The sequence below is a fragment of the Adiantum capillus-veneris genome, chromosome 9 (assembly GCF_014529385.1).
Source record: "Adiantum capillus-veneris isolate H3 chromosome 9, ASM1452938v2, whole genome shotgun sequence".
Taxonomy (NCBI): domain Eukaryota; kingdom Viridiplantae; phylum Streptophyta; class Polypodiopsida; order Polypodiales; family Pteridaceae; genus Adiantum; species Adiantum capillus-veneris.
This window is the reverse complement of record NC_140939.1, coordinates 156,183,774-156,209,956: the sequence shown is the minus strand read 5'-3', so window position 1 is coordinate 156,209,956 and position 26,183 is coordinate 156,183,774. Positions and strand designations below refer to the sequence as shown.

At 40.5% G+C, this 26,183-nt stretch overlaps 1 protein-coding gene across 1 annotated transcript; it reads right to left on the bottom strand.

The window, feature by feature from the left end:
* Nucleotides 1-6,217: 6,217 nt before the first annotated feature.
* Nucleotides 6,218-6,466, bottom strand: LOC147451440 (uncharacterized). The gene has a single exon (XM_086520930.1). The coding sequence runs from the start codon at nt 6,464-6,466 to the stop codon at nt 6,218-6,220; it is 249 nt and encodes an 82-aa protein (XP_086377056.1).
* Between the last annotated feature and the right edge of the window lie 19,717 nt (nt 6,467-26,183).

Sequence of the window (26,183 nt, the reverse complement as noted above, 5' to 3'; positions counted from 1 at the left end):
CAAATCTTCATTCTCTCTTTGTAGATCATCCTCACAAGCATGGCTATTGTTGTGGCATCTTGTCTCATGCACTCATGTACCCTAATAGCTTTTCTAACTCCCTGATTAGCTCTTTAGCTTTTGAGGATGTAGCACATGTATCTGTGAGCCGTGTTAGTCTAGGGCTCATCTTGATTCTTTTAGCTATACATTCTTGAGCTACAATTCTTCTTTTGCGCGTACTTATTCAATTGCTAAGTTGTTTTCCCTTGTGTTTGAGTGCTTAGCAATGTCTTTGATCACTACCTCCAGATCAATAATTACACTTCTATACATACCAATTGACATTTGTGCTTATATTAGAGCATCTCTTGTCAATTACCATTGTTAAGGGATCGTATTGATTTACTGAGCTTTTACTTCCTACCGAGCTATTTGAGCTTCGACCAATGCCTCCTCATGCTCATTCCTTAATGTGTGTAGCACTACGTAGGCTTTTGTTACGTCATTTTGTAGGGCTAAGATGGTAAGCTCATCTCGCATGTGTTCTTGCACTTCTACATTATACCTATCTTTAAAAACCTATTGTAGTGCTTGATAGTAGGAGTCTATCATATTCCATTGCCTGGCTGAAGTGCTCGGTATAGATATAGGCCTTCGGAGTTCTTCTGGCACTATCACGAGATTTTGAGGCCTAGGGAAACTATTCTAATCTTTGGGGCCCTATTGTGCCTGTGAGGTATTTGCTAAGATGCCTCATCCTGAGAAACCCATTGCTCTATATCACCAAAAGAACGTTCACTTGACTGGGAGTGTGAACTCTTTGAAATGTTGTCGGACTCTGGTCTCCTTTGTGTAGCTTTGGCGGTTTTGGCCTCCTTAGCATCTCTTTCCATATTTTCCTTCTCCAACTAGGCATTAAATTTGTCTAATCCTTCCGCCATTATGGGTGGTACCATGGGATTTGTTGTTTGTACTTTCTTGGGAACCTGTTTCTCTACAAAATCACCCTGGTCCACCCATTTCTTCTTGATTTTTCCAGCTAGTCTTCACCCTTGCTTGCTTTTCAGCTTTCTTCTCCTTAGATGATCTGTCAATTGTCATTGGTTTCTTACCCTTCTTTTGTGCATGTTCTTCTTTAGTCAAGTCAGATGCTTACAATTTCTTTTTTTACCTTGTGAGAGTTGTAGTCTAATTACATCCAAATTTTGTAGTATCATTGTCAATTCCCTCTTTGTGGTATTCGGTCCAGTTGTTCTGGGTAGGTGCTTCAGGCATTTTTGATCCATTCCAATAACTTGATACACAGTTCTTGTATTTTTGGAGCTCCAAGATATGTTAGCTTTGTATGCTTCTTCTTCTTCTTGGTTAGGAGCTCTAGGATATATTGGGCATGATTGATCATCATTGGTTGTGTTTGTTGGAGGCCCAAGTATACGTTGTAGCCATTGTATGATTGGGTGTCGTGTAAATCCTGGCCTCCTATCATCAATCAAGAAAAATTGCATGAACATTCGAGTAGGCACCTTCACTTCTTGGCATATCACATTTGCAAATGTGGTTGTTGCTTATTTCCTTACAAAGACTTTAGCTTCCAGTTCCTTTTTGCCCTTCATGGAAGCACCTTTGTATTCAACTATTATCTTTGAGGTGATTATAACTTGAACTTTATCATTGTCCAATTGGTAATTTTAGTAGTTCCATCTTCTTTGATGCTTGTATACAGCCCATGTATTTATGGAATTGGCCTTAAGATTGATGAGAATTGATTATTGAATGATGAGTGTGACCAATGATATCATGATACATAAGGATATGACATATACTACTTATTCTAGTGATATGCGACACTAGAATAGATAGTATATGAATGACAACATGCATAAACAATGTAGTGGAAATGGCCTATTAACTTTGAGAGTAGTGGAAATTAGAGAAAGTACATTTGTGAATTTATTTTGTGAGCATAGAAGGTGAACTTAATTGATGGTAACAAAATAAACATAGCATTTAGTTAACTTGGCATGAACAATACTTTTGCAAGAGAGAGAGTTTAGAGAACATGACAACTTTTGAGGACCGGATTTATGTGGAGCCGGTCCCCCCTCCAATATCCATTTGTATTATAGTTTCTCCTATCAAGAGAGACTTGGTACAATACACGTTTTTTGTTCCTTATGACCTAGGTGATGCAAGGAAGATGGAAATATTCATGCATCACAAGCATAGCATAAACTTTGCAGAAAGGATTTTCTATCAGTCCCAAGGCCGCAAACACCTTTGAAGGTGGAGAGAGCTAGCGAGGAATGAGGGTAGGGAAGAGGAAGAAGAAACATTTCATAGGAAAATTAATTAGTTCTTCACTTATCATCACTCTTCTTGCTAGCATACATAATAGCATAGTAATGAAGATGGAGAAGATGGAAAGCTTAAGCATTGAAGCATGGCTCTTGCTTGGATTTTCATTCCATAGCGAAGAGTGTTGGTGTAGGCTCTTAACTTGTCTACTAGCTTGGAGAAGGAGATGGAGCTCTTGCACTTTTCACTTCACACAATGAGAGTGTGTGTGAGTGTGTCTAGGAGAGCATACCCCTCAAGAAACCCCCTACCTTGCTTTGGTCGACCCCCCCTTGTAGCTCATGATTGAAGATCATTGAGCCTCTCTAGGCCTAGTCAATCATATGCAGGGGTATATCAAGCAACAAATTTAGCCTTGGGAAAAGTGTCAACCTTTCCCCTTTGAGAGAGAGGACTTGATAAATGCTAAAATAATTAATTATATTAACTAATTTATCATTGGACCCCTTATGAGTCCAACCAATAGGCTTTAGGCACACCATGAGGGCAACATGAGGAGGAGGTTGACATATGTCCTTGTTGTCTCCTTGGTCTAGGTTTTCCTTGAGTGAGGGTGTGTGTGTTCTCTCTCCTGCTCCCAACTTGTACGGCTCACCCCCTCCTTGTAGGGATACTTGTTGATGTCTTGACACCTCAAGCCCCTCAACTTTGGGCCCGGTTCTCACCACAAGCTTGGCCCTTAATCCCCTCATACTTGGGCCGGGTTCCCACCTCAAGTACAACCCTAGCATCTCAAGCATCACGCACCTCAAGCATCTCAGTCATCAATCACCTCAAGCACCTCAATCATCTCAAGCATCAAGCACCTCAAGCATCTCAGTCATCAAGCACGACAAGCACCTTAAGCTTGGGCCGAGTTCCCACCAGCCCTAGCTTACCTAAGGTCAAAGGACTTTTTAACACTAACCTTTGTAGGTCTTTAATGAAGCTAACCCTAAGGTATTTAGTCTACATTATCTAGCCTTTCTCTTTGACAAACCACCTCTCATTTGGACCCCTTTTACCATTAGCCCCGTGTTGAGATAGATCTCAAAGCACATATCTATATTCTAACCCTTGTTCTCATTTATCCTCCCATATCAAATGATCAGTTTAATATGAGAAAATCATTGGCGTTGTTTAGATAAAAGATTTTATGACATTACCTCTCTTTTGAAATCATACTTGTCCTCAACTATGAGGTAGAAGAGATAAAGCCTTAGTAATTAGTCAATCTTGCTTAGCGGGTATAGGATCCCTTTTTACCCTACGGCATCTTACCAAGATGGATGACTAATCCATTTCGTGCTTGGGAGACATAGCTTCCGCAAGCATGTCTGCTCTTTAGTCCATTTCATTCTCCCAAGTAGAGTGACAAATTCTACTTGGTGTTTGAGAGACCTCGTCATCACAAACATGATTCTAAGCATGCATACTATTTAAATTTGTGCACAATAAAAAAGAGAACTAGTCTTATAAGACAAAAACATTGGTCTTTTAAATGAAATTTGTACATTTTCTTACTCTAATGTAGCATTGTAAGAATTGACAAGGTTCATACTATCCTTAAGTTCTAATCCTTGCATCCATCTAGAATCTTCAAAAGGATAATTTTTGAGCTTTATAAGGTACCGTCGAATAATCTTGCCATGTTGTAGTACCTTGTCTTCATGCCTAAGGATAGCTTTGGGTTGTAGCATCTCTTCTTGGTCTTCTATTTTGGGAGGGTCTTCAATCATTGGTTCACTTGGTGGCTCTCCTTTGTAGGGCTTAAGTAGGCTTACATGAAAAGAATTGTGTATGAGCCAATGGTTGGGCAACTTGAGTTGATACGTCATCTCATTGATGGACTTCAAGATTTGGAAAGGACCATAGTATCTTTTTGCTAGCTTAGTATAATACTTTTGATGGCCGTAGGATTTGTGCCCGTCTTTTGCCTCAATCGAGCCTTAGGAAACTTAAGTAAGACCCAAGAATTTTCTTTGAGCGTTCAGCAGCAACTTTTTGCCTTTGTTGAGATATGGATGTAGCCTCCTTAATCTTTTGAAAATATTCTTGTAGGTCACGGCTATACTCATCGGCAGCGAAGATCTTCCCCTGTACTTTAAGTAGCAAGGGACTTTTAGGTCTTCCCTCAATTATTTCAAAAGGTGCTTTTCACGTAGAAGTATGTACAGTATTGTTGTAGGCATACTCTACAAGAGGTAAGTAATTTTCCCATTGTGAGCATTGATCTACTTTTGTAACATAAGTCTCTAGTAGATCGAGTATCGTAAGATTGTCTATCTCACTTTGGCCATCCGTTTGTGGGTGATAGGCCAAAGAGAAATTCAATCTTGTTTCTAAATTTTCAAAGAGACCTTTCCAAAAATTACTGGTCATTCTAGGATCTCTATCTGACACGATGGATCTTGGCAATCCATGGTGTTTGAAAATTCGTGATATGAAGAGAGGTTCCATTTGGTGTGTCTTAGTAGTCTTTTTTATTGTAATAAAGTGTGCTTGCTTGCTAAATTTGTCGACTATTGTCCATATTTTTGTTCCCATGGATAGACTTGGGTAATCCAAAGCTGAAATCCATGGATATACTCTCCCATGGTGAATTTGGGATAGGAAACGGCTGGAGTAATCCAAGTTGTTTCCCTCTATCATACTTGGTCTTTTGGCTTACTACACATTTTGAAACATACTCTTATATGTCCACTTTCATGGTAGGACAATAGAGGTACATTTTTTTTCCTTGGAGAGTAGGTTGATTGTCCCTATGCCCCGCATAGGGAGGAGCATGGGATTCACACATGACTTTCTCACGAAGGGAGTGGGTAACATATAGCCTATTGTCGTGGAGAAGATAACCATCCTCTTTCTTTCCCAAAGCAAGGGCTGACATTATGTCTCTAAAGTCAGTGTTAGTAGCATACTCATCTATCATAGAAGATAGATCATTGTGAGTTGCTATAGACGCCGCATTAACTTTTTCTCGTCGTCGTGAAAGTGCATCGGCCACTTGATTGTGCTTACCAAAAATGTGAGCAATATGGAAATTAAGTTGCAAAAGAAAATTTGCCCACCTCATTTGTTTGTCAAAAAGCATGGTTTGCGTCATGAAGTACTTGAGACTTTGGTGGTGTGGTCGTAGAACAAATGGGGTCCCCAATAAGTAGTGCTTCCATGAGTCTAGGGCCTGTAGAACAGCTAAAATCTCTTTCTCATAAATGCCCAAGACTCGTTCATCCGTATTGAGCCTTCGGCTCTCATATTCTATGGCATGCCCTTCTTGCAGCAAGACTGATCCAAGGAAATCACCAAGCATCACATTGGACCTCAAGTGGCTTTGAGAGATGTGGAAGCATGAGGAATGGTTGGGAGGTAAGTTTCTCTATGACCTTGTCAGAAGCATTTTTCTCCTTAACAGTCCATGTTGTGGTTCATCAACACAGGAAATGCATAGTGCATCACAATTCTTTCAGCATCTCATAACTCAGAAATAATACACAGAAGTACTAACATCATACTGAAGGTGAGAGATAGAAGGAATTGATAACTCAGAATTAAGATAACAAGAGTACTTCATTGATCAAGAAGAGCTACAACATCTCTGAATACAACTGCGCTATCACAACTCCCAGACCTGACTTATAACCAGCATACAAAATAGACTGGTAATAACAACCTCTGTCTTGATATATCATAATTGCTAAATATCCGATTTAAACAACATCCGACTAACTAAGATCCGACTGACTACATCCGATGAAGCACTTCCGACTAACTACTAAATTGGCACTCTGATATGCCTTTCAACACATGGCACAGCCCGGTGGTGGATTTCTCAGAAATCTGACTCAAATCCACATATCCCTTGATCTGCAAGAGATAGACAAAATAAGTCCTGACCACCCTAAATTTCATACATATCTTTGAGAACTGTTTCAGTAGCAGCTTCTGGGATTGTAGTCACTACAATCTCCTCATTCTTTGCTGTACTCAGTTCTGGAACTTCAATATTTGCAGCATCTGTAATCTCCTTCTGATATTCAACCTCCATTGGCAAAGCTTCTCCACTTGACTTCTGAGTTTCCTCAGCAGCTTGCAGTGTTTGAACAGAAACATGCACTAGTTTTTTAAGTGCAGAACCACCTTGTACCATGAATTCTTCATCCACCTGCAACTGTTTATCCTTGAACTCCTAGAGCTGCTCTTGATAAACATCTTTTTCCTTCTTCAGAGATTCCACTGTCTCTAATAAGGCAGCTTCATGAGAACTGATGAAGCCTGATCTTACAGCCTCATAGGGATACTTGATAAGTGATGTCAGCCTTTCTCTCATTGCTTTCCAAACATCCTGCAACCCCTCAACCAACTGTTGCCTTACGAGATTGAGATCCCCTTCATCCATGAGCACTCCAGAAACATTGATATCTTCTTGAGCTAATACTTGCTTTTCCAGAGCTTCCAAAGGTTTCAACCTTTGTTGTAACATTTCATTCTCCACCTGCAACTCTGTATTTCTGCCAAACACCTGATCCAGCTCAGAATTGACTCTGCCTTCCAATTCCTTAGTCCATTCTTGAAACATTCCCAAGGAGAGCTTAACCTTTGCTATCTCTTGTTGATGTAGTTGCAGTTGAACCTGCATCTATTGTTGATGCTTCTTCTTTTGCTCTACCAATTCCTGCTTCAAAGATTCCACCAACTCGGACTGTTGGTGTAGCATTGCTTTAGATAGACCAGATTCAGCTATATTTTGTAACTGTTCCTCCATATTGTTCTGCTGATACCTTACAAATCCTTGTAATTCCTGCAACATCTTCAAAGCTATTGGTACATCAGTAATAAGAAAATCAAATTTAGCAGAAGTGCTAGGACCAGCTGGAGAGAAATCTAATGATTTGGCCACCTCATGCAAAGCACTATCCAGCTTCCTCTTTTTGGGCATGTTAAAAGTTTTGCCTATGACCCTACTAGGAGTTTGTGTCTCAACATCCAAACTCTTGAGCAAATTCCCCATAAGCAGTTTATGCTCATGACTAGCCAATGCCATCTTGACCTCATCCTCAGTGTATCTTGCTTCAATAAAATCCTGTATGGTCCTTAGCTTTTCATCCACGCTTTTACTAAACTCTGCTTTGTCAGATATTCTCCCCTATTCCGGCCCAGGACTGACCACATTGATAGGAGTAATGAGAGAAACTGTGACCTCCCCTACATCAACTTTCTGAGCAAAAGCAAACAAAGCAGACAGAAATGCTGCTAACCTGCTACCCAACTGGGTCTTTCTTCTATCCGAGGTAAAGACTTCTGCATGAATCCTATCATACACCCAATGTGCCCAACTGACCTTCCCCCCATTTTCAGCAAAATACAGTGGTGCCCAGTTTTCCTTAGACATATAGTCATATTTAGCTAGAAAAAAAACTCTTTCCAAAAACCATTTCAGTTGTTCTCTCCTCCAATATTCTACATTCTTCAACATAAAGTACTGCCTACCTCCTTCTCTTGGTCCAAATTCTTTTTTTAGATCTTCATCTGAACATTTTGGTACTGCAGTAATAGAAGTAAAGGGAAGCTAAAATACCTGAGCTACCACACCTGGACTAAGATGTGCCTTCTCAGAAATGGCACCTTTGGATTTTCGTAACAGCTCCATTTGCGTTTTTGCATAAATGTTCCCTTTCCACTGTCCCCAGGGTAGAGTAGCCAAATCATATAAACCTGTTGCCTTCAACCACTTCTCATTCCGTTCTGCCTAATAGCCAATTTCCACCCTGAAATCAGTGAAAGGCTCCATTAAACTTTGCAGCATCTTGCTTGATGACATTGGTGTTGATTCTTCCTCAGGCAGCACTTCGACCTCCTCTTCAGGGTCAGATACATCAACTCTGAGCACTACTCCTTTTCTGCGAGGGTGTAGCTTACCAACCTCTCCTTGCTCATCTTCTGGCGATGGTCTCATGATAGAAACAGGTTTAGGCTTAGGCATAGCAGAAGCAAAAGTAGGAGAAAGCTTAGCAAGTTGTGGAGTATGCATGCACGCGCTATTTACGTGAATCTCACAAGCGCTAAGGCCTCTAAAAGTGTGTGAGGAAATTATGTCGTCCCTTACTCGTATGATGGAGTTAAGTGGAAGGAACTTTGCCCCCTTTTCGACGCAAATTTTGAAATTTAAACATTGTTTAAGTAATCAGATTAGGTGAACTCCGACCCAATAGACTATGAGCCAACAAACTCCGATGTAGTACAATCCGATCCCTAACCTAAATGCAAAGCCTATGCACTCTGATGATTGATCTACAGTAACCTGGTCCATAGTACCTGAAGAGAACTTCACCATTTCACAAAATGCAACCTCTGGTATGGCAGGTTTGAGCCAATTCAAATGGGGTGGCTTGCCCTGAAATTTTTTTAACCTGAATCCATTAATAGGTTTCTCTACCCTTGTGCCAAAAACATCTGCGACAATAAAATTTCCTTGACCTAGGTCTGTCATAATCTGATATGGCCCCTTGTACCTTAAATTGAGCTTCCCAGGATGTGGACCTAACCTGGAGTTGTAAAGCATTACCCAGTCACCTACCTGGAAAACCTTAAACTTGACATTCATGCTGACCCAAGCTTTCCTTCTTCTCTGAATGACTTCTGATATATAAGAGCTGATCAACCTATCTTCTTCCAGCTGCATTAAATACTTGCTTCTATGCTGAACTGAGAGCTTTGGAGTCATCTTCTCAGCAGTAATCCTCAGACTAGGTACCACAAACTCTATTGGTACTACAGCTTCCAAACCATACACCAATCGGAATGGGGTCATACCTGTTGTCACCTTGAAAGCTGTTCTGAATGACCACATAGCAGAATCCAGCTTTGCATCCCAATCCTTCTTATTCTCCTGTACAATATTTTTTAGAATCTTTATAAGAGTCCTATTAGTACTCTCAGCCTGTCCATTAGCTTGGGGATGGTAAGTTGTAGATTTCTTATGCATTATCATGTGGGTTTTTGTTAACTCAGAAATCACTTCATTCAAAAAATGTGTACCTCTATCACTGACCAACTCTACTGGACATCCAAACCTGGTCATTATGTTGTGATACAAGAACTTTACCACACTCTAAGCTTTGTTATCTTTCAATGCCACAGCTTTCACCCACTTGGTATAGTAGTCAGTAGCTACTAGAATGTACTTGCATCCCTTACTTGTTGTAGGCTTGACTGGTCCTACAAAATCCATACCCCATTTTTGAAATGGCTCTAATGGCAGTATAGGATGATCTGTCATTCTGTCTCTAGAATCAGGTTGACCAAACTGTTGACACACCACACAGCTTTTGTATAGGAATGAGCATCCTTCAACACAGTTGGCCACCATAAACCAGCTTGGAGTATCTTTTTTCCTGTTATGTCCCCTGAGAAATGTCCTCCTGCTACTCCATAATGGGCTTCTTGCAACACAGCTGATTGTTCAAAATTTGGTACACACCTTCTAATGACCTGGTCAATCCCTTTTCTGTATAATGCTCTAGCAATCACTAAAAAGGGTCTGCTTGTTAGGGTAAATTTCCTCCTTTGGTCTGTTGTAAACCCTCTTGGCATAACACCATCAGTCAAGAATACCAGCATTTGGTCATACCATGAATCAGAAATGGAACTCTGAACTTCAAATAAATCTGCATCTGGCAAACTGATCCGAAATCCCTGTCGGTTGTTCCCATGTCTCAATCCGACTTAGGTAATCAGCTATTGCATGTTCCTTGCCAGGTGTATGAACAATAAGGAAGTCAAATTCCTGCAACAATAGCATCCATCTTACCAATCTACATGTAAGTAAAGGATTTTTAATAAGATAAAGCAATGCTTGATGATCCACATGGAATATGACCCTATTGCATAAGAGGTAATGTCTGAATTTGTTTAAAGCATAAACCATCCCTAATGCCTCCCTCTCAGTCACTGCATAGTTCTTCTCAGCAGTTGTAAGCACCCTACTAGCATAGTACACAGGTCTAAACCACCCTTGGGTCCTCTCCTGCATTAAAACAGCTCCAATGGCTATATCCGAGGCATCAACAAACACATGAAATGGCAATACCCAATCTGGAGGTTTTAATATGGGAGCAACTGAGAGAATTTTCTTGAGAAGCTGAAATGCTTTTTCCTGTGGCTTAGACCAAACAAAATCTACATGCTTCTTGGTTAAATGGGTAAGAGACATACATACATTAGCCAGATATCTGATGTACCTACTGTGCCACTTAACTTGTCCCACAAACCTGCTCAATTCCTTGATATTTCCAAGTGCTTGTGCTAATTGTATTACCTCAATCTTCTTCACATCTATTGACATCCCTTCCAATGACCCAATAGCACACCACTCCTAACAGCCATCACACTTTTGTAGGGATTAAGGGACAATCTGAACATCCTACACCTTTCAAAACATAATTTTAGATGCTCAAGGTGTAAATTCCTTTGACCAAAAACTGAAAAGTCATCTACAAACACTCTCATGAAATCCTACAAATAAGGTTCAAATGTCTTATAAGCTGTAAAATTAAAGGATGGTGGTCCATTTTTAAGGCCAAAGTTCATGACAGTAGATGCAAAGGCTCCCCAATCTGTAATAAAGGTTGTTTTATGTTGGTCCTCCTCTGCAACCTAAATCTGATTATACTCTGAGAAACCATCAAGGAAACTATACATCTCTTTCCCTGCTACTGCATCTAAGATAGCATCACAAAAGGGCATTGGGAAAGGATCTGTAATAGTTGCAGCATTTAACTTCCTGTAATCCACACAAACCCTAATCTTCCCATTCTTCTTTGGTACCACAATGATTGGGGATAACCAAGTAACTTCATGAATAGGCTTGATGAATCCAACTGCCAGTAATTTATCAATTTCCTATTTAACCTGCTGTGCAAAGTTGGGATTCATCCTATATCTCTGCTGGACAATCGGAATGGCATCTTCTCTCAGATTAATGTGATGTTGATGCAGTAATGGATCAATACCTTTTACATATGCATAATCCCATGCAAAAACATCTTTATATTCCAACAATAACTGCCATAACTCTTGTAGGAATTCCCCATCCACATAAATGCTAACCTTGACCATCCTTGGTTCTTCCTCAGTCCCTAGATTCAATTCTTTCAGTTCATCCTACTGAACTCTTTTAGATCCTCCAAATCTTTTGTTATAATTTTTTCCTACCATGTCTCTGGCATCCCTCTCCTCCTGCTGAACTTCCTCTTTGACACTAGTTGATAGACTTTGATCCATCAGTTTTAATATGTCAGAACCCTGAATTTCCTGTCCCATAACAGGTTCATCAAAAAGCTCCTCTGTTTCCTAATCTTTCTGCAAAATTCCCTCAATATCAACTTCAAAAATAGGTATGACAATCGGATTAGCCTGCAAAAAGGCTTCCTCCTCATCATCCTCTACTTCCTCAGCAAGACTGATTGATTGAGCAAACAAGGGTCTTTCTTTTCCAGGAATGTTCTTTCTTCCCAACATAGGTATGCTGATTATCTGTTTCCCTTTGGTAAGCACCACCTGATTCTCACCCCAATCCTATTTCACCTTGGCTAACCTAAACCAAGGTCTTCCCAACAACATCTCATAGGAAGCATCACCTTCCTTCATTCTGAGAACAACAAAATTAACTTGAAATTGCATCCCTGCAATCTGAATAGAAGAGTTCCTTAAAATTCCAATTGGCTGAACCCTCCTTTGGCCAGCCATTTTAACTTGAACAGGTGCTGGTTCCAATCTCCCTAAGCCCATTGTGAGAAAAACTGACTCACGTAAGATATTGACACCAGATCCTCTATCCAGCAATACTTCCTCAAATATCCTGTCCTGTAAAGTCACCTTGATAATTGGAACCATGAAATCCACATCCGAAGGATGAATGCTATTCACCCCAGGCTCCTCTTTCTGCTGCATGGAACTTTCATAGTGCTTTCCCAGCAACTTATGTAGCAAACTCTCTTTAAATGCTGGTACTATAGAAAGCATTTGGTCTAAAGACAAATGTAAAGGAGAGTTAATTAATACCTCAAACCAATCTGGTTCAGGTACTTCAACCTGGGTTTTTTGTTGTACTGGTGCATCAGAAGATTCTGCATGATCCTCCAAGTGTTGACCTTGCTGCTCCCTCTGAACCTGTTTTTGCACCTGATCTCTAACCCCTTTTTGTTGTTCCCAATTAATAGGACCTTCAGCCTTGGATCTTGGCACAGCCAGCACATCAATTTCATCTTCCATATTATCTGGATAATGACAATCATTCTCCACATTGTCATACTCTTCAGTCGGAAGTACTGTTGTTGTTTCATTAGGGGTATCCTGATAAATCGGAATGTCGATAGTGATCACATTTGCTTGTGCCTGTGGTTGATTTGGAGGTGGTTGTGGAGGATCTGCTTGCTGGTTCTCCTGATTGAATGCAACAATAGGAACACCTCTCTCCTCACGATGTTTTACCCATAAGGCACAACGAAGGCCAACCCAATGTGTAGGGTCACCACAATATACACAAGGCATAACCCCTTGGGGCCTTCTTTGGTTATTATCCTGGTTTCTTCCAGGTCCCCTCTGAAATCCCTGTCCAGGAGGTCTTCCTCTGAATGGAGCCACTTGATTTGCCTCTGCTGAAGCAGTACCTTGCCCAGCACCTGTACCGGTTTTACCCCTTTTCTTAGGGTTGTACCAGCATTGAGAAATGGTGTGTCCATCTCTTTCACAAATCTCACAGTACCTTTTTTCTTTAGGTGCTATGATTGAGTAGCCAATATTCTTTAATTTTGTTGAACTATATCAACTTCACCCCCTGTTTTGTCCTTCTTCTTCTTAGGACTCTTCTTTTTCTTCGTTTCCTCCTCATCAGATGAATTGCCAGTATCCGATTCTTCAGAAAAAGAGGTCTCTGACTCTGAACCTGTTTCAGATTCCTTGTCTCCTCTCTTACTAGACTTTGTCATTCCAAGCCTCTTCTCAACTCTAGAAGTAGCCTGTACTAAATTATCAAAACCTCTTCCAATGTCAATGCTGGCCACTGCATTTTTAATACCACTCCTCAATCCTTTGAGAAAGTAGCCAGCCAACATTTCATTAGTTGGCCTTTCATTTCCTTGCAATCTCTCAACAAATATTCTAAATCTCTGAGCAAAATCTTCTACCAACATTGGTCCTTGTTTGATGCATCGTAATTTCCTTAAAATATCTGTAGGAGTTTTCTCCTTCCGGAATCTTTGTAGAAAAGCCAAACTAAGTGCAGCATAAGTAGCAAAGTGAGCCATACCATATTGGTTGAACCAGCTCATGGACTTGCCTTCCAAGGTAGCTACAAATTTCTGTAATTTTATAGGATCTAGAAACATCACCTGGTATCCACTTGCTTGCCAACGGGTTTCAAATTGTGCTACATGACAATCTGCATCCTCTTTGGGCTTCCCTCTGAACTTGGCTGATTTGATCTGCGGGTTAGGAGGTGGTTGAGCCATGGGGATGGGCTTTGGGAGTCTTACAGTTCTTTGCTTGCTAGAACCTCTCAATGGGTCAAATTCGAGTCGCCTTCTACTTTGTGCAGGTCCTCCTGTCAAGAGTAGTGCCCCCACAAGTTGCCTCACTGCCCTGTCCTCTGCTGCTCCAGAACCCTCCTCACCAAAATTTACCATCCGTTCTTGAGGTTGTGGATTAGTTTCTTCATCTACAATCACATCCTCATAGTGGAATGGATCTATATTGCCTGCTCTGACTTGAGCCCGTGTGTAATATATACGAGAGTGTCTTCTCCCTCGCTCGGACATGCATTTTCACCAAAATGAGATTCATGAACCGAAGAATAATACCTGATAACTGCATACGTCCTCAGCCATGAGAACTGAACCCGTAGGATCGCCAAATGTGTTGTGGTTCATCAACACAGGAAATGCATAGTGCATCACAATTCTTTCAGCATCTCATAACTCGGAAATAATACATAGAAGTACTGACATCATACTGAAGGTGAGAGATAGAAGGAATTGATAACTCAGAATTAAGATAACAAGAGTACTTCATTGATCAAGAAGAGCTACAACATCTCTGAATACAACTGCGCTATCACAACTCCCAGAACCGTGACTTATAACCAGCATACAAAATAGACTGCTAATAACAACCTCAGTCTTCATATATCATAACTGCTAAATATCCGATTTAAACAACATCCGACTAACTAAGATCCAACTGACTACATCTGATGAAGCACTTCCGACTAACTACTAAATTGGCACTCTGATATGCATGTCAACGGTCCATAAATACTTAATGTTCTTCTTTGTAAAGTCATGTAATGGTCCTACTATTTGAGAAAATTTTGCTATGAAGCGTCTATAGTATGCACACATACCAATAAATCTTCTTAGCTCATGTAGATTACTGCTATTTGAGAAAATTTTTCTATGAAGCATCTATAGTATGCACACATACCAATAAATCTTCTTAGCTCATGTAGATTACTTGGATTAGTCCATGCTTGGATTAGTCCATGCTTTTATTTGATACTCTTTTCTCCCTCTTTGAAATTCTTGAGCTTCTTGTATTCTCTAGGAGAATAGCCATAGCTTTTATTGAAAGAGAAGGAAGGTGAAGAAGAAGGAGAAGAGGGTGACCTCTTTCTTGCCCTTTTCTTCCTTTGTTTCCTCTCTCCCCTTTCAAAGTGACTAGGAAAAGGACTGTGCATTGATCTTTTCCTCTTGGGAGGAGGTGGCGATCATCTAGAACGTAGTCTTTGTGGAGACGCATCTTCAAAAAAACTTAAAGTTTCATTACTTTCTTGCTCTTTGGATTCCTCCGCTCGTATGGGAGAGAGTCTTCTTTTGGGGGTCTCTTCAAGAGGCCTACTAAGCTCTCTCTCTACTTGGAGAGGAAGGAAAATCCCATAAGCGTGAAGTTGTTGAGTAAATTTGGCTTGCAAAGCAGGGTTTCCCATAGCCTGCTGCAACCTAGTAATAAGATAATTGACAAACATGGGGGCATCATCATTAGCACCTTCATATGCAAAATTAAAGTTATCAATGTTCATTCTACTCTCTTGGTTATTGTCAGCCATATTAACAAAACTTGTGTACTTACTTAGTGTATGCTTTGGAAATTCAAAACATTACTTGCTACTTCTTTGGATTGGGTCTAATATTGCAAAATTGCTGAGGGCTAGCTCTTTTTGGACTTCTTATGGCTCAATAATGGTAAAGTCGTAGGCAAGTCTAAAAAGATCCCATTATTAAGTCCAAAGCTCCCGAGGTTTGCACCATATTCCACATAGAGGGCTCAACAAAATCAATAATAGATCCCAATCCCACTTATCGTAATATAATTAACAAGATCAAACATTCATATTCTACTTAAGGACCTCTCTTCTCAAACAAGAAAAGAGAAACTAAATGCTCTAATACCAATGTAATGGAAATGGCCTATTAACTTTGTGAGTAGCGAAAATTAGAGAAAGTACTTCTGTGAAATTATTTTGTGAGCATAGAGGGTGAACTTAATTGATGGTACAACATAAACATAGCATTTAGCTAACTTGACATGAACAATACTTTTGCAAGAGAGACAGTTTAGAGAACATGTCAATAGTTGAGGACCGGATTTATGTGGATCCGGTCCCCCCTCCAATAGCCATTTGTATTATAGTTTCTCCCATCAAGAGAGACTTGGTAAAATACAATTTTTGTGCTCTTCATGACCTAGGTGATGCAATCAAGATCAAAAGCTTCATGCATCATGAGCATAACATAAACTTTTATGGTGTTCATGTTTGGTGCCCAAAGAGTAGGAGAAATTCTCGCATCACCAACCCTGTCATCCTGCCTCTTATTGATTATCATAGGTCATTTGATGTGAATATTTTTATTTTGTTGTAGAATAGATTGCAATTTAGAAAACATTATTGTGTAAATTTTTTAAGAAAGAAAAACAAAAAACGTGTTGTCACTTTGAAACCGATTCAATGGAGCCCAACGCCAAATGTCCTGGATATCCTCTTTTCTTTGGAGAGCCTGGAGAGGATGCATAATATTTTTAGCAAATTTCAAGATGTCTTGTCGTATCAAGAGGATAGTAACTGATCAAGAACGTGTAGAGATGTTTGAGGTGGTCCTTAGAAAGATGCTAAGCACTTGGTTTGACTCTTTGCCTGAGGAAGTTAAAGGAATTACACGAAGTTGTGAATCATTTCAAGAGATACTTCTTTGATCCCCAAAACACTCAAAAGCTATGGCAAGACATTGTTTCTCATAAGCAAAAAGACTTAGATGACTACTACTTGTACAAGCAAGAGTTTCTACGTCTTTGGGCTGTATGGATGAAAATGTTGCTAACCCTGGTGATGGTGCAGAGTTTCTAAAGAAGGAGAGGTTCATAGCCGGACTCTTTCCTGACCTTAAGGTAAAAGTTGAGGCGGGTGAACCTGCTACCTTTGATGCAGCTGAAACTAGGGCTGCTGAGAAATATAGGAAACTCAAGTGCTTAAGGGGAGGTTCCAATAGAAGGTCTTAGACCCAAAGGTAAGTCACAAGCATCAACATCTAAGGAGCTTCCTGAGGTAACGCGAAGTGATTGAGAAGTTAAATGAATCTTTAAGCAGCCTGTCAATTCACCTTGCACAAGCTGTAGGTCCAAAGGGACAAGCAAAGAAGTCTGAAGAGCGAGATCCACGACCTAGGAGAGTCTTGCAATGTTGGAATTGCGGTGAGTCTGGACATGGGATGTATAATTGTCCTTGGCCCCGTGGGAGCCAGGGAGACCTAACTTGAATTACCCAGTGATGAATGCAGGTGAAGGAACTAGTCACAACCACGGCTTCTACAAAGCCAAATGGAGCAAGACCACCTCCACAAGGAGTGGAAGGAGTTCCACCTTTGCCAGACCCAAATGTGCATGTGTAGAGGAGACAAACTCAAATGAGGTTGACATGGAAGCAAATGGCATTAAGCGTGGCCGAAAAAGGTAAGGAGAGAAAGAAGGTGTCACATCACAAAGTGACCATGGACGAGAAAAGAAGGCAAAGGAGACCAGGAAGCTAAGAGGACTCGACGTCGTATCAATCTCCAAGACTTCCCTCTTGGACATGGTATGGCTCCATACAACCTATTGAAGACATGAGAGGTAAGGGTCCTGATATCTCATGGCCTCAATTTCTTGCATTATGCCCACAAGTTAGGAGGGATTTAACAAAGGCAGTTAGCACTAGGAGAAAGGTAAAAGAGAGTGTGCCTGTTGTAAAAATTGCACCATGCTGAAATGAATGAGATATTACACCTGTGCTAGATTGTTACATCAAAGGAAGATTGGTTAGGAAAGGTCTAGTGGATGGGGGTGCACAAATTTGCATCATGACAGAGGGACTCATGCAAAAACTAGGCATGCACATCCATGAGACACCTGAAATTAAAGTCAAGATGGCAAAAAATAGCAAAGCTAGGTGTGTAGGCATTTGTAAAAATGTTTTTGTGGAGGCCTTTGGCATTAAGAAGGCAGTGGATTTCTATGTCATGTCTACCAAAGGAAATGGTTACCCATTTATCCTAGGGAGACCATGGCTAATGAAAATGCGAGCTTTGCAGATTGGGAGAGTGGAAAGCTAATTTGCAGAATGACAATCATAAGAAGGTTGTCTTTGACATGAAGGAGCAACGCCAAGAGGAGCTCCATGAAGAATCATCTCAAAGTGAGACGGAGGAGGCTGGACCGATAGCACTTCAAAGGAGAAAGTAGCGGCAGCATTACTGAAGAGGAGTCTTCCATCGAAGTCATGGGGGTAAGGTTTAATCAAACAACCAAGAGACCTCTTGCCCAGGTTTGGAAGAGGTAGGTTCCCAAGAGAACCAAAAAGTGGAAGATGAAAGAATGCTAGAAGGTATGTTATCTACAACACTTACAAAGGATGAAAGAGAGGAGTTCAAATGTGTGCTAAGAAATTTCCTAGGCTTTTTGCTAAAGACTACACCCGATGTGCGTGGAGTAGATGCTGTTCAACACAAAATTGAGTTGAAGCCAGAGGCCACACCTAAGGCTCAAAAGCTACGAAGGCTAGGAGTCATCAAGGAGCAGGCTTTACTCAAGGAGGTAAGAAAGCTTCTAGCAGCAGGTTTCATTTATCCAGTGGAGAATTCAGAGTGGCTCTCCCTTTGTTGTCACTCCTAAGAAAAATGGCAAGTGGAGGGTGTGTGTGGATTACCGTCCACTCAATGAGGCAACAAAAAGAGATCACTTTCCCCTCCCATTTCAAGATGAGATACTAAATGAGGTAGCTGGTCATGAGAAGTACACTGTGTGTGATGGCTACTCGGTTACTTTCAAATAGTATCGCATTGGAAGATCAGTTGAAAACAACCTTCATCACTCCTTGGGTTGTTATGCTTTTAGAGTCATGCCATTTGGACTGACAAATGCTCCTGCAACATTTCCAACGCTCATGAACATGGTGTTTCAAGCATTCTTTGGAAAGTCAATTAGGGTTTTTATTGATGATTTTTGCATTTATAGCTCAAAATCATTGCATCTACAAAGGGTAGAAGAAGGTTTAAAGAAGCTCTACGACATGGGAGGTCAACTCAACCCCGACAAGTGCCACATAGGTGAGGATGAAGTGATCTTGCTTGGTCACAAGGTTTCCTATAAAGGCATTGAGGTGGATCCTTCAAAGGCAAAGGCTCTTATTGAGCTCCCATCACCCAAGAATCTCAAAGAGGTAATCTCATTCATTCAAAAGGTGAAGTATATGTCACGCTTTATTCACTTAGCTTCGGAGTTGCTTCATCCTTTGCAAAAGTTGACACAACAAGTAGAATTTGCATGGTCTGATGAGCTTGAAGAGTACTTTTGTAACATTAAAGTCATATTGTCAGAGCTACCAACACTCATGCCTCCTTGTTGGGAGTACACATTCTTTGTTAGCTCTAGTGTTGGGAAAGAAACAATTGGTGCGGTTTTGCTACAACAAGATCCCCATAGTACCCGGATGCGACCCATCTACTTTGCTAGTAGGGTCATGAATGCTTTGGAGAGAGGCTACACAGAGGCAGAACTCATGATGCTTTCTCTCATGTTTGCGGTGAGAAAGTTTAGATCCTACTTGCTACCAAAACCTTTTGTAATTCTCACTGCAGAAAATTTGTTTCCTTGGGTGTCATCTCAAATGAATCTTAGCACTAGGATCTCAAAGTGGATTATGGAATTGCAAGAGTTCCAATACTCTTTCAAGGTAGAAGATAGTGTGCGTGCACAATTGGCAGGGATCCTTACTTATAGGGTACATGAGAAGGAGATTAAGGTGCCTGAAGTAAAGACCCTACCATTGCCACCACCTAAAAGTATTCCTAATGCTTTTACCTTGTTCTTTGATGGAGCTTTTCGACGAGCCACAGGAAAAGCAGGGGGAGGGCTAGTGTTGCTCAACCCAAGTGGAGAGGTGGTCATGAAAGAGAAGGTCAATCTACCAGGTTCAACTAGCAACAATGAAGCAGAATACGACACACTACTTCATGGTTGAAGATGTGCATTGGCCAAGGTATACAACGTCTCATGGTAAAGGGAGATGCACTTCTCATTGTTAAACAATTTAGGCATTTGGGCATGCAAGAATGAAAGCTTAAGGACAAAAGTTCATGCCATTCGTAGATTTTAATCAATTTGAAGAAGTGCAACTATATCATATTCCTAGGAAACAGAATGAAGATGCCGATTTACTTGCACAACAAGCAGTTACATGTGTTGAGAAAGAAGTGCAGGTCATCATGGTGGCAGCAACTGTCAAGCAACCGAGATACCAGGGATTGGAGTCATTGACTCCCATTATTAGCTACATTTGGAGGGTGAGTTTCCACAAGACTTCACGAAGGCTCAGAAGAGGAGACTCATGAAGAAGGCAAGCGCGTATCTCTCCTAGAAGGATCCCTCTATCAAAGAGGAAGGATCAAGTGTGCAGAAGAGTACCAACAATTGAGGAAATCCCAGCCATTCTAAAAGGTTTGCATGAGGAAGCGTGTGGTGGTCATTTTGCACAGGAACTCACTGCAAAAAAGATTTTGCTTGCCGGATATGTTTGGCCAAGCTTGCACATTGATGTTCAACATTGGTGTAAAAGCTGTCACAATTGTCAGATTAATGGAAACAAGCGTCTTTACATGGTCCACGTCAGTTAGTCCTTGCAAATGGTCCATTTGAAAATGGGGCATTGATGCTATGGGTCCATGCCTAGGACTAAAAATGGTAAATCTATATCTTGGTGGCCATAGACTACATGACTAGGTGGGTGAAGCACAAAGTGTGGCAAGAGTAAATGAGAGGACAGTGAGCAAATTTGTCTACACTCACATTTGTTGTAGATTTGGCACACCTTTGGAGATTGTTTCTGATAATGGTCCAGGTTTAGAAAGGGCTTGCTCACAGAAGTCTGTGAAGAACTTCACATTCTACATCGTCATAGTACACCCTACTATCCCCAATCAAATGGTTTGGTAGAAAAAGCTAATGGTGTCATTGCAGGCATCATTAGAAAGATGGTGAAAAACAAGACAAATTTGGGATGACTTCTTGATGGTGCCTTGTGGGCGTATCGAACCACATATAGGAAGCCACGGAGTTCACACCATTTCACTTTGGTCTATGGTCAAGAGGCTTTACAACCAATTGAGCTCAACATTCCAACAATGCGACTTCATGGCAAAGCAGCACAAGATGATCAAGAAGCATGGATGGATCGACTTCTTACCTTAGCTGAGCTTGAGTGAAAAGAGAAGCAGCATACGAGTGCTACAAGAGGAAAGCCACAAGACGAAGGAGAAGCTTGACAAGAAACTGAAGGACAAAGGCATCAATGAAGGAGATCTGTGCTAAGGTATGACAATCGACTCGATAATCGTTTTGATGCCAAATTTGAAACTAGATGGCAGGGCCATACATAGTTAAGAAGGCTTTCAATTCAAGTTACTATCAACTTATGGACTTGAATGGGAAAGAGCACTCCAGGAAGGTAAACGGGTATCGCTTGAAGCCTTATTTGAGTCGCCTTCTACCAAAGGATCTACCAAAGATCTGTCAAAAGGGCAGCTGTCTCATGTAAGTATTGTTACATGAAGCATGAGTGTAACTCAAGCCAAAATTCTGAGGGCCAAACAATGAAATCTCGTCAAGGACTCTGAAGCACTCTCTTTGGAAAAGATGCTCTATGATGGTACATGAATATACCATCATCCTGGGGGAGGGCTAATGATAGCCGTTTTTCGGCTTTCCATAATTGCCATAGTAACTACCTCACCCTATCAAATCACTCAAACACTTTGTTATCCCTACCATTTCACTGTACATAGGTGTGTGTGAGTTAGAGGACTTTTCCCAATATCTTCTTAAAAACCCTCAATTAGCTAGTCACTGGCTAGTTGAGCCAAAAAATAAAAAAATATAAGTATATATTATGGCCCATTTGTGTGTAAATATTTCATTGTATATAGGGCCTAAATAAAAGGTTTTTCATAATTATTTTGGTATTTAATTAAATATTTCTACCTATGGTGTGTAATTTATGCTATGTACATTGACTCACCATTACCATATTTTTTCTTACCATTTTGCATACTCTTTATTCCATATAAAAATAATTTCATGCAAGAACTCTTATTTTTGGTGTAACTCCATCCCAACAAAAATCCAAAAAAATTAGTTTTATTTATGTGTATATTTTTTCACTATTGTGATTTTTTCCTTCCTACATCTATTCTCTTTTACTCTCATAAATTAGAACACCAAAAATATTCATCTTTTTATGTAGACTTATAATGAGAGAGATTTATTTTGACCCTTTATATTTTTTCCACCTATATTATTTATATTTGACATGTACATATTTTTTAGACCCCTCAATATTTGATTTTCTAGGTTTACTATCCCTTATATCATGATCTCAACAATTTCTTCAATTATAGACCACCAAAATAAGGTCAAGGGTATGTGGAATGCATGCATGCACCATGGGAGCTCACTCTTGGAGGTATTCAAAAGAATCATCCAAAGAAGGACCTCACAGGACCTTGTGCAGTGAAAAAAAGTCGTTTTGCTGAATTTTTAAAGATCACATGCTCCCCGAATTTGAAAAGGTGATACAAACAAAAGTTGTAGCTCGTGCTGAACTTTTCACCTCAAATGATTTTCATATTTTTTTTGAGCTACGAGCTGTGAGCTATGATTTTATTGGTGGACCCCAGTTTGCCCATGCTATGCAGCCACACTCCCTCTTCCACTTTACATTTTCCTCTTTCACACACACTTCTCCACTCATCATCCCCACCTCTCTCACCACTCCCTCTGCACCCTACTCACCTTCTTCTCAACCTTGAAGATAAGAGAAACCATGGTGAACTTATGTCTCCTACACACACTTCCATTCCAAAATTGACCACCTAGTCTCATTTTTTTCCTCATCATATTACCCATATCTATCAAAAAACCACAAAATCAGCCTCTTCTCTGAAAAGACGCATCATGGTGAATGGATACTCATGGTTACTTACCTATTTCTACCAAGGTAGGTCCTTGACGTGTACAAACATACCGTTCACAGATTTTGATGTCAACAATTGCTCAAAATTGCCCTACTCAAGACACTTGGAGCATCAACATTGTAAGAAATTCCATATTTTCTTATATTAAGAAATTTTTCTTGCTTATGTGTATCCAACATGGGTATAATGTCAAAACTTCATTTTGGCTGCCAAAATCACCCTTTAGACATTATACGTGTGTGATGTCTGCTGATGAATTTTTGGACAGAATTCATTCACAGACATCCCAAGTCTCTAGCACTAGCTTTCAAGCACTTCTACCAATTTTCATGCAAAAATGTGCTCTGAATCACAAGTTTTTCTATTTTCCCGTTTTTGACACTACGTCTTTTGTCTTTTGGGCATCAAGAGTTGGTGAAAACTCTAGTCTCAATGTGTACTTAGGGTAAAACCCCCCTTCTGAACACATTGGTGCAGACAGATTTTTTAGATTTGGTCTCTAGATGCCCCTTGACACATTGTACACGTATAATGTCCAAATTTACAGAATTTCAACTTCTATACATAGAACCCTTGCACACAAGCCCTCTTATATGCTCAGCACCAATCAGCCATACAAAAATGTCAACAAAACTCTTTTTATTGCATTTTTGTCCTCAAAAGTAGACTTTTTAGAGATTGTGAATGCAAACAAGCACGTTAGCAAATAAATAACTGATGAATAGCTCTAGATCAGAATCAGATCACTAATCTAAATCTACTCCTACAAATCATCTAGGGTTTTGTATCTATGAGCAAAAAAATGCTTCAATACCACACACGAACTAGCAAACGCTTTTATCACCTCACAAAACTCTCGACCACCAATAACTACTCTAATCTACAAATCCTAACTAAATCTACCTAGTCGCAGATACTCGGCAAGACACACGCTTCCTGGCTATCCACTTGATCGCGGCATTACCTCTTCCAGATCCACTTAAGAAAAATTCTTTCTTTATCCAAAACTAAAGCAAGCAACCATCAGACGAGTGTTAGTAGGAATACCTACCTAAGTCTTTGTATCCCCAATAGCAGCGCCAATGTTGTGGGAGCGAATCACACCACCCATAAAGTGCATGCAGCACAACCTAGATCAACATAATGTCAATTGAGGACATAGATGACACAATAGGCACACGGAGGAAATCTCTTTAGCTTGCCAAGATGAGACCATCCTACACATACAACACTCTGGAAGGCCACCCACAATCTATAATCTCACTGCTCTCAAGTACACCATCTACCCACATACACACAAACGGAAGGAAACCCATCAAATCATTCCAGAATCACACAAAACTTAAGGAACACCATGCCCTCGCAAGGATAAACATGTCCCAAACCCTCTACACTCAAACCCCTAGCTCTAGACCCATATGCGGAATACGCGTATAAAGACAGAGCAAAATTTTGAAAGTGCCCAAAACTGAAATCTATGAGTACCTATGTGTAGCTTATGTTGCCGCGATTCTAATGACTACTTGCATGCACAAAATAGACATTGTTTGATACAACTAAAGCCACAAATAGCTCGTAGATGAGTGAGCATGTTCACTCTGTTTCGCGAGGAATGCTTGGTGTTGTCACGTACCTCTCCTCAAGGCTAAAGCAATGATGCAGACGGATCCACAATGTGATGAACAAGCGGGGAGTTGCATCAAGATGAAGCTACGCTCCCTCTCTTAGTCTCTCACACACAGTAGATGGCAGCGCTAAACTTCAATTATGATTAAGTTGTTTTTACAAAAGTGACCTAGGTACCTTATATACTAAGGCTACCTTAGGTTAATCAAAAATAGAGTTTGAGGGGTCAAATGGCTTGGTATTTACAATCTGGAAGCGCCATCGCACCCCGACTTCTGCAACTAGACTACCTACTTATTAAAAATGATATTAATAACCTTAATCCTCAACATTCCATAACTCTTAAAAAATAAGGCTTTGGTGAGCTATGTCGTGCAGTTGACCCAGCTGTCAACATGGACCATCGTGGGGAATTCCTAAAGTGGGTGGCTAGGGTTGCTTTAATTTTTGCACCATACCTGGGCACTAGACTCTTTCTATGCCTTCAACTATTCTAGCTCTCTTTTGAGTTGTGCCACCATATCGGTCTAGTGAGAGGACCACACCCTTGTTGCTAATGATGTCTTTTCATCTTGTATTGTGCTCTGTAGCTTAAGGGTTTCTAACTCTCTTTTGTGAGCCAAGAGGGTGTGAGTAGTAGGGTCATTCATCAGAACAGCGGGCAAAGAGTTATCTTGTGAGCCGACAAATTATAGTCTTGCATTTTTTATCTCGTGGTAGCTGCAAAAAAATCATCCATGGTAGATTTAGCCCGCAAGGTTTCTCAAAGCTTCTGTTGAGTCGAAGCAAGAAATGCATTCTTCACCTTCTTCTTGATCATGAAATCTCCCGATTGTTGGGGTAACATGGCTACAAGGGATCTAGCCCATGTCATCAATTCGACAAAAGTTTCCCCAAGACCCAACTCCAAGCTTTCTAGCTCGTACAAGGCCTTATCCCAATAGTCACCTGGTTGAAACTCAGCAATGAAGGGAGCTTTCAGGGCTTTCCAGTTGGCAAAGTGGACCTCTACAAATTGAATATACCACTTGTCAGCCAATCCCTCCAGGGTGGAGGGAAAATGCATCATATAATCATCTTCATGGTTCATCCCACGGCTTCGCCAAAGTGACTTAGATGTGCTCCACTAGACTTAGAGCGAGTAACAGGAATGCATAGATGCAAAAACAAGGTTTCCTAAATTTTAGGCTAAACTTTAGGGTAGGGGGTCAGAGCGACTAAAGACGCATATGGCACCCTAGAATGTGGCCAGACTATTGGCTTGCCTCATTCTAACTTCCACGGCTAGCTTGCAAAGGCCCGACAGAGAAATCCCACCAGGCGACCCAAAAATGAGAGCAGTTGTAGATGGAAATGGTGCACATTTCTCTCTAGTGGTGGGGTGTTCTGGATGCAATATGCATGTGGACTCACAAACTAGTTCAAAACCAACAAAGAATGAAAAAATGTGAAAATAGAACTAAATAATGAACTGAACAAGAACTGAAACAGTTTACTAGACAACCACAAGCCCTCCAAGGCAACACCCTGTACATAACCAAATGACCATACAATACTATTCTAGTTGTAGCCCAGAGTACTCTAGATTGTGACACACACAGTGGTCAGGCTATGAAAAGACTCACAAAACTCTAACTAAACTCTCAAGACTATCCTATACTCTGCTATCCATAATGTTTGTATCCATGA

Bases quoted from the DNA above. Each gene is read 5' to 3' on its own strand.
- LOC147451440 (XM_086520930.1), bottom strand. From the start codon at position 6,466: ATGGTACAAGGTGGTTCTGCACTTAAAAAACTAGTGCATGTTTCTGTT.